The sequence below is a fragment of the Molossus molossus genome, unplaced genomic scaffold (assembly GCF_014108415.1).
Source record: "Molossus molossus isolate mMolMol1 unplaced genomic scaffold, mMolMol1.p scaffold_m16_p_9, whole genome shotgun sequence".
Taxonomy (NCBI): domain Eukaryota; kingdom Metazoa; phylum Chordata; class Mammalia; order Chiroptera; family Molossidae; genus Molossus; species Molossus molossus.
In genome coordinates this window covers 27418794-27433656 of record NW_023425403.1, presented here as the reverse complement: position 1 = coordinate 27433656, position 14863 = coordinate 27418794, and the positions used below count along the sequence as shown (strand labels likewise).

At 34.7% G+C, this 14863-nt stretch overlaps 1 protein-coding gene across 1 annotated transcript in view; it reads right to left on the bottom strand.

Moving 5' to 3' along the window:
- Nucleotides 1-1848: 1848 nt before the first annotated feature.
- The window catches only part of ADAM9 (ADAM metallopeptidase domain 9), a 131277-nt gene continuing 118262 nt past the window's right edge, over nt 1849-14863 (bottom strand). The window contains exons 19-22 of the mRNA XM_036250160.1: nt 9695-9836; nt 8074-8161; nt 4712-4779; nt 1849-3100 (exon numbers count right to left, since the gene is read on the bottom strand). Of these exons, the coding sequence (XP_036106053.1) occupies nt 3007-3100; nt 4712-4779; nt 8074-8161; nt 9695-9836 (392 nt within the window). The 3' untranslated portion in view covers nt 1849-3006. The remainder of the gene's footprint in view (nt 3101-4711; nt 4780-8073; nt 8162-9694; nt 9837-14863) is intronic.

The window sequence follows — 14863 nt, the reverse complement described above, 5'->3', positions numbered from 1 at the left end:
CTTGTTCAGTAACTTCTCAATTCAATGAATATTCATTAACTATTGTAGTGAATGAGATGGACAAGATTCTTGTCCATAATTACAGTATGCATGTTCTAGTAGAAACTTCTAGCCAAATGCCTCAAAACAGTATTGAATATTGTCTACATTCGGAACCCAGGCTGCCACCTATTTTCACTCATCCCCAATGCTTGGCCACCTTCACTTCCGGTCTTCCCTGAATGGACACTGCCTGTTCTCTTATACTGCAATGCCTTCTCCCCCCCAGCCTCACTCCAGTCCCCACCTATATGCACCATCTTTTAATTATTTTCAAATCCCAAAGAATGAATTTTCATACTAAGTAACAGAAAGGCAGACACACAAACTAAAAGGCCCAGGGGGAACACAGAAAAGCTCACATACAGAATCACCACATCTAAGCTGACATTTGAGATACAATTTTAGGGAAGCACAGGGTTTCAACAGGGCAATCTAAACCCAAAAACTGATAGCATGAGCAAAAATAAGGCAACAAAAATATACACCCTGCTTGTATCCCAACAGGATCAGCCAGTGCTATACCAACACTGCTTTTAGACAGTAGCTGAGGCAAAAATCTGGTTTCATCATTTTTCATAGCATTAGAACAATTACAGTAAATGCTTAGATTTGTCAATTAGTGGTGTCTTGATTAAATTTCTAGTTATTTGTTATTTGCCTTCCCTCAACCTTTAAAAAATCTTTAATAGAGCAGACTTTATATTAATCTTCCTGTGTATGTGGCTCTCTCCATAAAAGGAGGCACTCTGATCGAGAACTTATATATCACACTATCTAATATAATACCTGCAAGATGGTAGAGTTTGAGAAAACATTTATGGAATGTAACAAAATCTGATTTGTGCTGAGAAAACCTGCATTGTGCTTAACTATATGGTTAGAGATGCAGGCATCTGCTTGATAGGAAGGGAAAATGCAATACCCTAAATAAGGTAAGTCTGGGAACATATAGTCAAATAGTTCTATCAAAGTTACATATAACTGATCCTTGATTATTAAGACATTTTCAGCAGATGGCAAGAGAGACCTTTGATGTTTTCCAATTTTGAAGTGACATCTATAACCATGAAATTTTATTTTTTAATAGCAATCACACTAAATCAAGAACAAACCAAAGTGAAAAGCATAATTTCTAAATATATAGGTGAAAGTAAAAGAATTTAAATTGATGAAAGTCTTTTAGAAAAACTTTCTAAATATTAAAAGATCCAAGGAATTATCTCATCCTGAGAAAAGTTTTAAATTATATAGCTAATATACTACCAATTGTAAAATTCCAGTGATATGAATTATAACTGCAAAAATTGAGACTATATGAATGAAAGACACAAATATATTAGTCTCATATGAATTCATTCAGGGATTTAAAGTGAAATGAAGAGTCTTCATTTGAGACTGTTTATAACTTTTAATGTATATCTTGATTGTTAAAATAATGTACCATCTTCAGAGAACTGACATATGTCTTCTTCAAAACTGTTTTCCTTTGATAACAAAAAGCCATTGTGCACAATTTGACATAGTCTAAAAATTAGTGAAATATTTGTAAAAGACTGACTAGTACAGTAGTTTTGCCTAGTATAACACTTTAATTAATAAGGTTATAAACAGCTGAGTAGGAAGTTACTAGGCAACACAAAACAGAATTTCAAGTATTTTATTTATTGTAAATGTTATATTTGCATATGTATATATACACAAACCAAAATTTTTTGGAAAACTAATGAAATTCAGTTAATAAACCTATTATTAAAGTTTATTATGAAATATTATGTAAAATTTTAAGCACTTAAAATTTTACCATCCATACCATTTCTTCCATAGTAAAAACTCATTTTTAATAGTTGTGATAACTCATAGACACCAAATAACTTTTTTGCACTTATCTAAGAAAACTTTTTCTTCCTTCCTTTCTCCAGCCTAATTTCTTTGAAAATTGGTGTCATGAGAGACATGTTCTAGCACACCTTAGTAAATGTAAACATTCTAAATTATATTAATAGCAAGCTTTGAAGTTTCAGATTTTAAACTTAATTAAAGTGCTCATAAAATTCTCAAGTGGTTTTATAACAGCTCAAATGATTGAAGATATAATTGCTCCTGCTCAATAGCCATGAATCAACAGCATATCTGATTAGTTCTATTAAATACCTCGTACCTTAAAATTTATACTTTATTAAAATAATGCTATTGTAAAAGGATGTCATGTTTTAACATGATTCACAATAGGATTATATTATTAACTTTTCTAATATTCATTATCCATAGATAGATCCAGAGAATCTATTATCCATAGAATCCATAGAATCATTTATCCATAGAATGACCATAAAAATGGAAGATAACTATGTGTGAATACACACATATACACTTTTAGTGTATTTTATATTTAAAAAGTAATATTATGGTATCTTAATTGTGGGATTTGTGCATTCTTTTGAAGACAGAACAAATCTTTATTCAAGATTCTAGCATATGATGATTAGTCTGTGCAAGATAAAAAATATTAGATATTATTGGCAGTTAATTAGTCAGTTTTCACAGGTATTAGATTATCACACGTTCAACCTGCAACTACATTAATGATAACTAAGGTCAAAATTCTTAATTACATTTAAGCACATAACAACAAAACTTAAACCAATACAGTTATAATTTGAGAATCGTTACAGTAAAATGTTCAAAATAACAATCCATGTTCAGTGCATCAACTTCACAGATGACTGAATAAGACTTATTGAGTGATGGAAATGAAAATGTTATTTTAAATTCCCTGACTTCATTGAATTTCTTATATTTCTCAATTCCCACTACTCAATTTCTGTTTTCTGTGTTAGTGAAGTTTGTTTTGTGGTATTTTGTTTTCATTCATAGTTGCAGCAAGAGGAAAGGATTTTCAAGAAAATATCAGAAAAAAAAGTATTAGCTCAGTTCCCTGAAGATATCTGCAAAAGAAAAGGTAAATCAAGTAAGGGAATTATATAAAGGAGGTGCAGGAGCAGGACGAGCAGGAATTAAATTTCCCTGAGATGGTACTTTCGGTTGTGGTGGAGGTGGCCTGTGAGAAGGAAAAAACACAGTTAATCATGTGTTTAGACGAAATGAAATAATGCTTCATTCATTACAAACCCAACATAACACCATCCTTAACACTGCTAACTGTTCTTAAGGGTAACTGTTCTGAGATTATTATTAATGCTAAGCAATGGGGAAAGGGCTCCAAATGGAGTCTACAATGGAGCATCCTTAAATTAATTAAATTAATATTATTCTATAATCAACAGTGCTGTGTGGAGGTGGTTTTTATGTTTTAAAAAGACTAGCACATGAAGTTGAACAGACTAATAGTAAAAGATAAGTGAGGATTAAGCACCTCTTGTGCTATCAGGATTTAAGGGCAGCAAATTATGTAAGTATAAACCTTACATATATACATACAGCTGAAATTCCAGCTCTCTCAAACATAATATCTACTCTGAGAACTAAATTGGCTACGACTTCTATACCTGTCCTTCTCAATCCTCACAGGATACCCTTTCCTTAACCACTCTGATCAATTCCAGCATACCACTAATCCAGTAACATACCACAACATGACCTGGTGAATATCTGTTTCAGTTTTTATATATTCTCCTTCCGATGCTCAGTTGGATTTCAACACACTGTTATTGTATAATACAGATTATACAAGAGGACATGCAGTCAGTGTTGCTATTCAATTATAATTTGAAGGATTTTGGGGGATGGGAGAGGTGGGATGCATTTTATGTGATGCAAAATATAATAACATATTTTCTCCTTTTTTGCTCATTTTAAGCCCATCTATTGAGTCTTTAATTTGATCCTTTTTTTCAAGTTTCTAATTCAGTGCTTAAATTCTCAATCTTGACCATTAATTCCATGACATAATCATCACACTTGTTTTAAAGTCCATGTCTGATAACTCTATTAACTGGCTGCCCTCTGAGTCTGATTCTATGCTTCATTACTTTTCTTGGTTTCAGTCACATTTCCTTTTTCTTGTATGTCTGGCTTTGGCAGGGAGAGGGAAGCAAATGTTTAAAAAAGAGAAACTGTAGGAATAAGCTGAGGAGTTCACTCTTCTCCTGGGTTGCAACACAAAGCCTGGGATGTTTGCCATAGTATCTCCTCCTGGAAGGGCTCCAGTTTTTGTCCCTTCAGCCCTTTTAGTTTGTTGAAAGCTCTCCTCAGCTTCTTAACTTATCAGTTCTCACTTTGTGAATAGATACACATATCTATGAGAGGAAAATGCCCCCCAAAGATGGGATCCTCACCAGACTGTGTTCATCTCCTGGACCTTGGCCCCACAATTCCTCATTTCCTTGGCATTTCCCTAGTGCCTAGTCCAACCCATCTGGTTTCCCTGGTTATTCGAAAGGTCCTTCTTTTTGAACCTTACATACACCAAAGGCTGTAGCAGCAGTTTACTGTCTTGCTGAGGCTTCTTTAACATTTATTTCATTTTGACACTGCACCAATATGACAAAACTTACATAAAATACTTAAAAGCTTTTTTGTAAATTATGCTCTGTCTATACTGCTGGCAATAAATACTTGTCCTAAATCATATTAAAATACAAGGAAATATATTAGACATTAATTCTGGGTTTTATTCTGGTCAAGTAAGCTAAGCATATTCATTTCAGACCTTGATGGGAACTGCTGAGGCTGCTTGGCTGCATAAATTGGTACAGGAAATCGGTTTGCATATATAGGCTAAAAAAGGGGGAAAAAGTTATTACCACAAGGCAATCATAAATATATTTTCTATACAGTTTGTTATTTTACATGTAAAAGTACCCAATATATTTAAAACTTAATGAATAGACAACTTATAATGCTGACATGTAAAAATATTTTGCATATTCAACATCTTTATCATTGAATATGGAATACTTAATTCTTGTAAGGCTATATATTTTCTATATTCAATATCACTCAAGTATTATAATCTTAGTTATAATCAACTACATTAGTTTAAAGGTAACACATTTCCTATATCAATACATTTCAAATATAATCTTCCCAAAATGTATTGCCAAACCTATTCAGTAACTAAATGGTAATCTACAACCCTTGATCTTTGGAATTCCTTATATTCTTCCTTGACAAGGTAGTTGAAAGAAAGTTTTGCAACAAAGTGAGACTCTATAGCATGGCCTTACATAAGTAAGTAAAAGTAAGAGAATGTTTCAGATGCTTTACATTAGGTAAAGTCAGGGAAGATCAGATGAAACTACTAAATCACTGATGAAGTGTACCTGACTAAGATATTCTCCACTATCTCTCTCTCCCTCTCCCTTCCTCTCTCTAAAATCAATGAAGAAAAAAACATTTTTTTAAAGAGAAGAAGAAAGCAGTTTCATTTACAATAGCATCCAATGGATAACATACCTAGGAATAAACTAACCAAGAACAGCAAAGACTTGCACACTGAAAACTTACAACCCGCCCTGGCCAGTTTGGCTCAGTGGATAGAGCGTCGGCCTGCGGTACAGAGAGACCCAGGTTCGGTTCCCGCTAAGGGCATGTACCTCGGTTGCAGTTTGTCCCCGGCCCTGGTTGGGTCGTGTGGGAGGCAGCCACTCGATGTGTCCCTTTCATGTCGATGTTTCTCTCTTTCCCTCTCTCTTTCCTTTTCACTCTATCTGAATAAAAAAGTGGAAAAATGTTCTCAGGTGAGGATAAAAAATAAAATAAAAAAAAAATAAAAAAAAAAAAAACTTACAACCCATTGATGAAAATATTAAATAAGTCTTAAATTAATGGAAAGAAAACTAGCTAGCATTCATGGTTTGTTTCAAAGACGCGGTATTGCCAAGATCTGTCAACCCAAAGTGATCTACAGATTCAACACAATCCTTATTAAAGTTCCAATAGCCTTTTTTGCAGAAATGGAAAAGGAGACTCTCAAATATATAAGGGAAAGAGAGATGGGAGTTATTGCTTCATGGGTATAGAATTTTTGTTTAGGGTGATGAAAAAGTTTTGTTTGTTTTTTAAGATAGTACTGATGATTGCACATCACTGTGAATGTAATGCCACTAAATTGTATACTTAACTGATTAAAATGGCAAATTTTATGGCATATATATTTTACCACAATAAAAAAACTATGTCACCCTGGCTGGTTTGGCTCAGTGGTTGGAGCGTCAGCCTGCAGACCAGAGAGTTCCGGGTTCGGTTTCCGCTAAGGGAACGTACCAAAAAAAAACGATGTCAAGGATGAAGAACAGCATATATGTAATTTCTAACTTGAATATATAGAAACTGTGTGGCAATCCTGTATATGTAGTTATATAAAAAATCCCAAAGATATATAATTAAGGAAGAAAAGGGCATAATAACTTTTTATTTCTTTTTTTAGGGGAAAAGTGAGTAGAACAGGGAGACTCCATATATATGAAACATGAAGAAGGATATCTAATCATTTCACTCCACGTAAGTTGGGAAAAACTTTAAAAGTGTTAACAAAGTTATAGATTGACAGGAATGCTCATACACCACTGATGATTCAATCACCCTGTGGTATAACCTCTCTGGAAAGCAATTTAGCAATTTCCAGTAAATATTCTCATATCTTTCAACTAGCAATTTAATTCCTACATGCCCCTCAGTCAGTGCTAACAGAATTTTCTGCAATGATGAAAATGTGCTAGATTTGTGCTGAACAATACAGTAGTCAGTGGTACTTGTGATCTACTGAGCATTTAAAATGTGAATAGGAATGGAATTCTTAATTTTATTTAATTTTAAATAAAATTTAAACAGTCATATGTGGATAGTAACTACTACATTAGACAGTGCCGTCCCAGAAATCAAACACACACACGAGAAGACATATATAGAATGTTCATCTCAGCCCACAATCTGGTAAGAGGAAATTATTACCTATTAATTTGGTAATAGGAAAATGGATTTGTACAGTACAGTCGGCCCTCATTTATAGCAATTAATCAGTTCTAGACTCTACCATGATAAATGAATTTCTGCGAAGTAGGATTCTTTATTTACTATACAGTCATCCCTCACCACTTCACGCTTCGACATTCGCAGCTTCACTCTATTGTGGTTTTTCAAGAAGTTGTAAGGGACGACTGTATGTGGTACTTATGTAACATAATATCAAAAATAAAAATGAATGAACAAAGGTTATATGTATTGACAGAGATAAATAAAAAAGTAATGTTAAAGGGAAAAGTAGGTTGCAAATAAATGTGTAAAACATCAAACAAAACATTATACAAAGTTTAAAAATATATAAAGTAAAATCATATACTCCTATGTGGGATATAAAACTGAAATCAACAAATAAGCAAATAAGAAAAATAAACAAACAAAAACTCATTGACACAGATAACAATATGGGTTACCAGAGGGGAGGGGATAGGAGGGTAGTAAAGGGTACATGGAGTCAAATATATGGTGATGAAAGAAGAAATTTGACTTTGAGTGGTGGGTTGTACACAATGAAAGATACAGATGATATATCAGAATTATACACTTGAAACCTTTATAATTTTATTAACCAATACCACCCTCAATAAAATTAATTAAAAATAAACATAAATTTCAAAACATAAAAAAGATATATAAAGTGAGATGAGAAAAAGTATGTCATTATCGCAGTACTTCCTAATACACCCAGGGGAGCAGTGATTACTGGTCCCAGTGCTGAGACAATTAAATGTATTCCAGGAGTTCAACACCAGGTCGTGGGTAACATGCCCTATGGAAGCCAGGCTCAGAAAACAGAAAGAGACCAGCGATAGCATGGGTCCCATGTCATTTCCCAATCTTGGTTTCAAGGCAAAGCATTCTTATCTAGATGCCTTCCCCTCTGAGCCAGGGATCCTACTGATAGTTACTAACCCAGAGACCACCTACAGGCCACATTCTTAAATTCTTAGGAACTGTTTCTATTATCTATGTGACAATTATTTTTTTAATCTTAAAAAATGTGAAACCATAATAATAGTAAAGAAACAGAACTTTTCATTTTAAACTTACAACTTCTCTGGGAGGAGTCACTGGAGAAACGTGTCGAGGAACACTCACTGGGTGTCTAGAAACTTTCCCTTGATTTTTGCCGTCTGATCTGAAAGACAGAATTGCTTTTGAGCTAAATTAAGATTAAAATATTTCTCCATGACACAGTACACATACCTTGCACTTTCCCAAAAATAGAATAATGATACTGGTACTGGTGATTATGACAATAATGATGGCTAAATTTGTCCCAGCATTTTTAACAGCTTTCACACATTTTTAATCCTTACAGTACTGGAAAGTTTTATTAACCCCGTTTCACAATGAAATAAACTGAAATTCTAAGAAATTATAAAATTTGGTCAATGAGGCCAATGTTCCCAAACTTTTCTCCTTGAGTCTTTCTAAAATCAGAGAAGAGTACAAGCATACTCTTAGGCTACATATAAAAAAACTGAAGCAGTCACTCTAAAAACTAGGAAGTCCAAGAGGAGCAAATGAGCTACCTGAAAAGATTACTAGTTGAGTTTTAGACATGCTGAGGCAACACAAGTCAGCTAGGAAGAGATGTACAGGAGAGCAGATCACTATAGTCACAGAACTAAGATTTCAGAGATGCAGATTGGGAGTTACATGGATTGGTCAGTCTGAAGTGTGTAAGAAAGTAAGTGAAAGAAAGGACAGGAAGATAAATCTGTTTTAGAATATGTTAAAAATTAAAGCTCACATTAGGATACTCTAGCAATACACTCTGTGTAAGTGAGAAAAATAGGGCAATGAAGTAAAGGTAAGCTATCGAGGAGAGATATGTATATTTTGACATCATTAACATAATAAAGATTAATTATTAATTACACTGTTCCAGCCAATGTGCTATGGGTTTTATTTGTTAATATTTCATTTAATCCTCACATCAACTTTAAGAGATAGGTGGTATTATTGTTCTTTTTTTAGAAGAAGTAGGCCAAGGCTCAAAGAGTTTTATATATTATTCTAGTTCATAATTCTAACAAATGACAAACTGGAACTTAAATTTAGATCTGATTTCAACATCCATGCTTATCTATGTTACATTCTAATGCCAACATATAAGTGATAGTTAAGAGATAGTTGTACAAGAGTCTATCACATAGATTAGATATGTCAGTTGTCTGAATTATGACAACTTTCTTCCACCAAAACTTATTTCTTAAAAGCTTATAATTCACAAAAATCTGTTTCCAAAACTGTGATTTGAAAACCTCTCCCTCTGTGAGAACTGATGCTTGAAATAGAAATGGAAGAAAAATTTTCAACATTTACATCTTTAAATCTTTATCCCATATTATAATCTCTAATTAAGAGAAACAAATCAGACATTGTAGCCCAAAATCCTACTTTCCCCACTATCAGAAATCAATGTCAAGCAAAATGAACTCTAAGGGCCATTTTCAGTAATATACAGGCTGGTTACCATAATCCTTTCCCCCTCACCATTATAAGAGGTAGCTGAGTCAGCACTATCCTTTTTTCCTGCTGATCATGTCAAAAGAATAGAGAGATCATTTAGAACCCTATTGTTAAACCAGCCTCTATGATATGACTATCATCATTATAATTATTTAAATTATATTATATGACTTTAAAAAAAAAATCTAAGTACTCATATGTTTGTGATCTCTTCTTTCTGAAGCAGCTTTGCCGTAGTTGATTTCTCTTGATGAAGACAAAAGCAGCAAATACAATAAGGGGAACAATTAAGAAGAAGAATACTAGAAGTCCATTCCTCAATGCAGTATTCTTTTCTAAAGAGAAGAATTTTATATTAATGATCATTAAATTAGAAGTTAACTCATATTAAGTAGAACACAATAGGTAACCATAAATATTTTACATGAATTCTCACATTGTTCAAAAGTTAAACTGATATAAGTTGAATACAGGAAGTTGGCCCACACCTCATCCCTGCCTACTTCTTTTTGCCATCCCCAAAATCACCTCTTTTATTAATTTCTTTTATTATCTTACAGTATTTCTTCATGCAAATATAAACAAGAACAAAATATGTTTTTGTTGTCAATCTTTTCTTACATAAAAGGTAGCATATCATAAACACTACTTACAACACATCACTTTCTTCACTTATCTATATATCTTCCAAAACCATATTTAGAGGACTACCTCATTATCTGTACAGCTATACAAAACTACATTGCAAGGATTTCCTATAGTTTAATGACCCTGATCCCAACTGATACTTCTATTTTTCTAATCTTTTGCTATTTAAAAATGCTATAAAAATACTATAATGAATAACCCTATAATAATAATGAATAATAAATTTCCCAAAAGTAGAACTAAGTGTCAGAGGGTAAATGCACTCTTTTTTTAAAGGCACAGTCAAGCCCTGGCCGGTTTGGCTCAGCGGTTAGAGCGTCGGCCTGCGGTCCCGAGAGACCCGGGTTCAGTTCCCGCTAAGGGCATGTACCTCGGTTGCAGTTTGTCCCCGGCCCTGGTTGGTCGTGCGGGTGGCAGCCACTCGATGTGTCCCTTTCACATCGATGTTTCTCTCTCTCTTCCTCTCTCCCCCTCCCACTCTACCTGAACAAAAAATAAAAAAAATAAAAAATAAAAAAATGTCCTCAGGTGAGGATAAAAAATAAATAAAGGCACAGTCAAATTGTCCACCAAAATGGTAGTTACAATTTACCACACCAGCCAGCAATATATAAGAATTCATCACAGACTCACAGGGTCAAACTTGTGCATGTTAGCCAACCTGGTAAGTGAAAAATTGTATCTTATATAATTTTACTTAGCATTTCTTTTATTACACTATGAGTTGAGCAACTTTTCGTATTTTAGGAAATACTGTATTTTTCTTTCTGCTCAGTCCTTTGGCTATACTACTGGACAACTGACTTTTTCCTTCTCAAGTTCTTAAAGCTCTTTATGTATTAGGGATATTAGCTTTGTCTGAGTAGGAGTCGGAAGCATTCTCCCCATTTTGTCATTTGTCTTATGATACAATGCTTTTTTTCCAAGCAGAAGTTTATTATTCTTAGGTAGTTGAATTTATCAATCTTATTGTTTATGGCTTCTGGATTTTAAGTCTTATTATAACTTAAAAATTCACTAATTAACATTAATTTTATCTGTTCCATGGTCCTGAGGGAAAGACTATAGTAAATGTGAAAAGAAGTGGTAAGAATTTTCCTCATAATTGTAAGTTTTTTGAAGTACCAGAAATATCTGTTAAAAGTTGTATGACACTACATAAAAGAATTCAACCCAATTAAAAATACAAAAAAAAATTAAAGCAAGCTTGATATATTGTTTTATACCTACCAATGAGTAGCCAAAATTTTGATTAAAGCATCCAACATTGGTAAGGTTATGTTGAAATTGGTACCTTCATACCATCAGGAGCATTACATAAATTCATTTGGAATTTTTATCAAGAACCAAGAAAAGGATTATACACTTCAACCTAGTAATCTCATTTCTAGCAATTTATCTTTCAACTGGAAAAAAATGGGTATTAAGATATACACTACAGCCCTGGCCGGTTTGGCTCAGCAGTTGGAGTGTCGGCCTGCGGTACAGAGAGACCTGGGTTCGGTTCCCGCTAAGGGCACGTACCTCGGTTGCAGTTTGTCCCCGGCCCTGGTTGGTCGTGCGGGTGGCAGCCACTTGATGTGTCCCTTTCACATCGATGTTTCCCTCTCTCTCTCTTCCTCTCTCTCCCTCCCACTCTATCTGAATAAAAAATGAAAAAATGTCCTCAGGTGAGGATAAAAAAAAAAAAAAAAAGATATACACTACAATGTTATCAGTGTATATCAAAAACTTAACATTTTATTAACCAATGTCACCCCAATAAATTCAACTTAAAAATAAATATGGCAGAATTTAAATTTTAAAAAAAACTTAGAGCCCGGTCAGTTTGGCTCAGCAGTTAGAGCATCAACCTGTGGACCAAAGGGTCATGGGTTCAATTCCTGGTCAAGGGTACATACCTGGGTGGCAGATTCAATCCCCAGGCCCAGAGGGGATGCAGGAGGCAACCAATCAGTGTGTCTCTCTCACATTGATGCTTTTCTCTCTCTCCCTCCCTCCCTCCCTCCCTCTGTTCCACTCTATCTAAAAATCAGTGAAAAAATATCCTCGGGTGAGGATTAACAAAACAAAAACAAAAAAAACTTGGAAACAACCTAAATGCCAAATAATTACAAAACAGCTAAGTCAAGATATGGCACATCCATTCCATGGAATGATACACAGCCATTAGTTCTGACTTCCACTTCTAGCCAAGGTGGAGTAACAGGGACCAGATTTATCCTGCCAGCTATAACAACCAGAAAACCAGGCAAAATGTATAAAGCAACGCTTTTCAAGATGTTGAATATCAAGCAATGAAGACAAGTGATACCTGAGACAGAAACCAAATTAGGTGAGCTTTACAACTGTCCCAGTTTGCTGCCTAGCAAAAGTTAACAGACCATGATGAGAAGTGAGAAAACCCAAGTAAAGCTCAGTGTTCTCCTTGAGTAGAGGAGATGGAGCTAGTTGTCACCAAAGCAGCTGGAGTTCACTTGGCAAAGAACCAAAAGGAGAGAACTGCACAGACAGAACTTGAAAGCTTTTCAAAGGGTTTCTCTCAAATATCAGTTGAGTACTGATCTAGAATGCATGTAAGGAAACCACTTGAAGCCAGAGAAAGAATCACCTGTAAGAATTAGTGCAACAAATCCCACAACTCACACAGGACTGGGAAAAGTGCTTGTTCCTACCATTTCTGATAGAAAACTTCATTAACTACTATGGCACTGAGTAGAATAAACAGAAGGAGTTTTGTCTCAGTAATAGGGCAAATTAGCCCTAGGCTAAATGCTACTCTGGGTCCTCCCTAATAGAACTTAAAAGCAAGACCCAAAGGATCAAACTATAATTTGTGGTCAAGTAACATAAACACACCAGAACAAAGTTCATCAATATAAATCCAAAAATATCTAGTATCCAACAAGGCAAAAGTCACAATTTCTGGCTTCGAATAAAAAATTACAAGGCATGCAAAGAATCAAGAAAATATCATATAAAATGAGGAGAAAAATCAATCAAAACTAAGAAGACACAGATGACATAATTAGTAGACAAGGACATTAGAAGTTATTATGACTATTCCATATGTTCAAGCTAGAGTAAAGACTGAACATGCTATGTAGAGACATAAGATATGAAAAAAGAAATAAAGATTAAAAATATAATGTCTATGATGAAAATTATACTGTATGGAATTAATGGCAGATCAGATACCACAAAAGAAGAGTGAATTTAAGAAGTAACAATACCAACTATTCATAATTAAACACAGAGAACAATAAAGTAATCAAGGCAAATAAATGAGGTGTGAAAGAACTTCCAGTTATCAATTATACAAGTACTTGGAGTCCCTGAAGGAGAGGAAAGAGGAAAACAGAAAAAGAAAAAAGTTGCTCAACATCACTAATCATCAGAGAAATGCAAATCACTACCACAATAAGGTACCTCATATCACACTTGTCAAAATAGCTATCATCAATAAATCAAAAAACAAGTGTTGGAAAAGATGGGAGAAAAGAGAACTCTTATGCACTGTTGGTGGAAATGCAGATTATGCAACCACTATGGAAAACAGTGTGTAGGTTCCTCAAAAATTAAAAATGTAAATTGCCTTATGACCCAGTTATTACACTTCTGGAAATATATCCAAAGAAACCCAAAACACTAATTCAACAAAATATATGTACCCTATGTACACTGCAACATCATTTACAATAGCCAAGATATGGATGTAGAGGGCAGCTGAGCCAAGGTCTCTTGTTGATTCTGTGGTGGTCGCAAAGCTCACCCAGGAACAAGACCCTGTGGTGTTTGCAAGGCCCACGCAAGAGCATTCTGCCCAAGGTCTCTTGTTGATTCTACATGCTGGCAAGGCCCATGCAGGATCATTCTAAGCTGCGGGCAAGAATGTATCGACAGTCTCAACCTTGAGCTCAGAGGCAGTTGGAAATATCTGATGTTTGAAGATAATGAAGCTTTTGAACTTTCCCCCTTCATTAGTGCTACATAATAAACATGCTGAGCCAGCTCAGGGTCACTGTTTCTCCATCAGAAGGCAGTGTCCCACCTGGCCCCAGTTTTCTCTGTATAATGTCTCTCTGTCACCCCTCCTCAGGTCTGGTTGAACTAGCTGCACAGGTCGCAGCATATGGAAGCAACACAAGTGCCCATCAAAACATGAATGGATAAAAAATCTGTGATACATACACATAATGGAATACTACTTGGTCATTAAAAAAAATGAAATCTTATCTTTTATAACAACATGGATGAACCTAGAGAGCATTATGCTAAGTGAAATAAGTCAGACAAAGACAAATTCCATATGATTTCACATATATGTAGAATCTAAAGAACAAAATAAACCAATAAACAAAATAGAAATAGACTTACAGATACAAAGAACAAACCGACAGTTGTGGGGTGGGGGGATTGGAGGTTAGGTGAAAAGATGAAGGGATTAAGAAGTGAAAATTGGTAGTTACAGAGTAGTCACAGAGATGTACATACATTACAGTATAGGGAACACAGTCCATAATATCATAATAACCATGCATTTGGCCTGGTGGGTACGTAAAGCAGGGGGACCGCTCCGTAAAGTACGTGATCTTCTAACCGCTGTGCCATACATCTGAAACTAATATAGAATGATACTGAATGTAAACTGTAATTGAAAGAAAAAAGAAAAAGATTCTGGGATTTGGAAGGGTCAGGCCATAAGAGCTTCTTT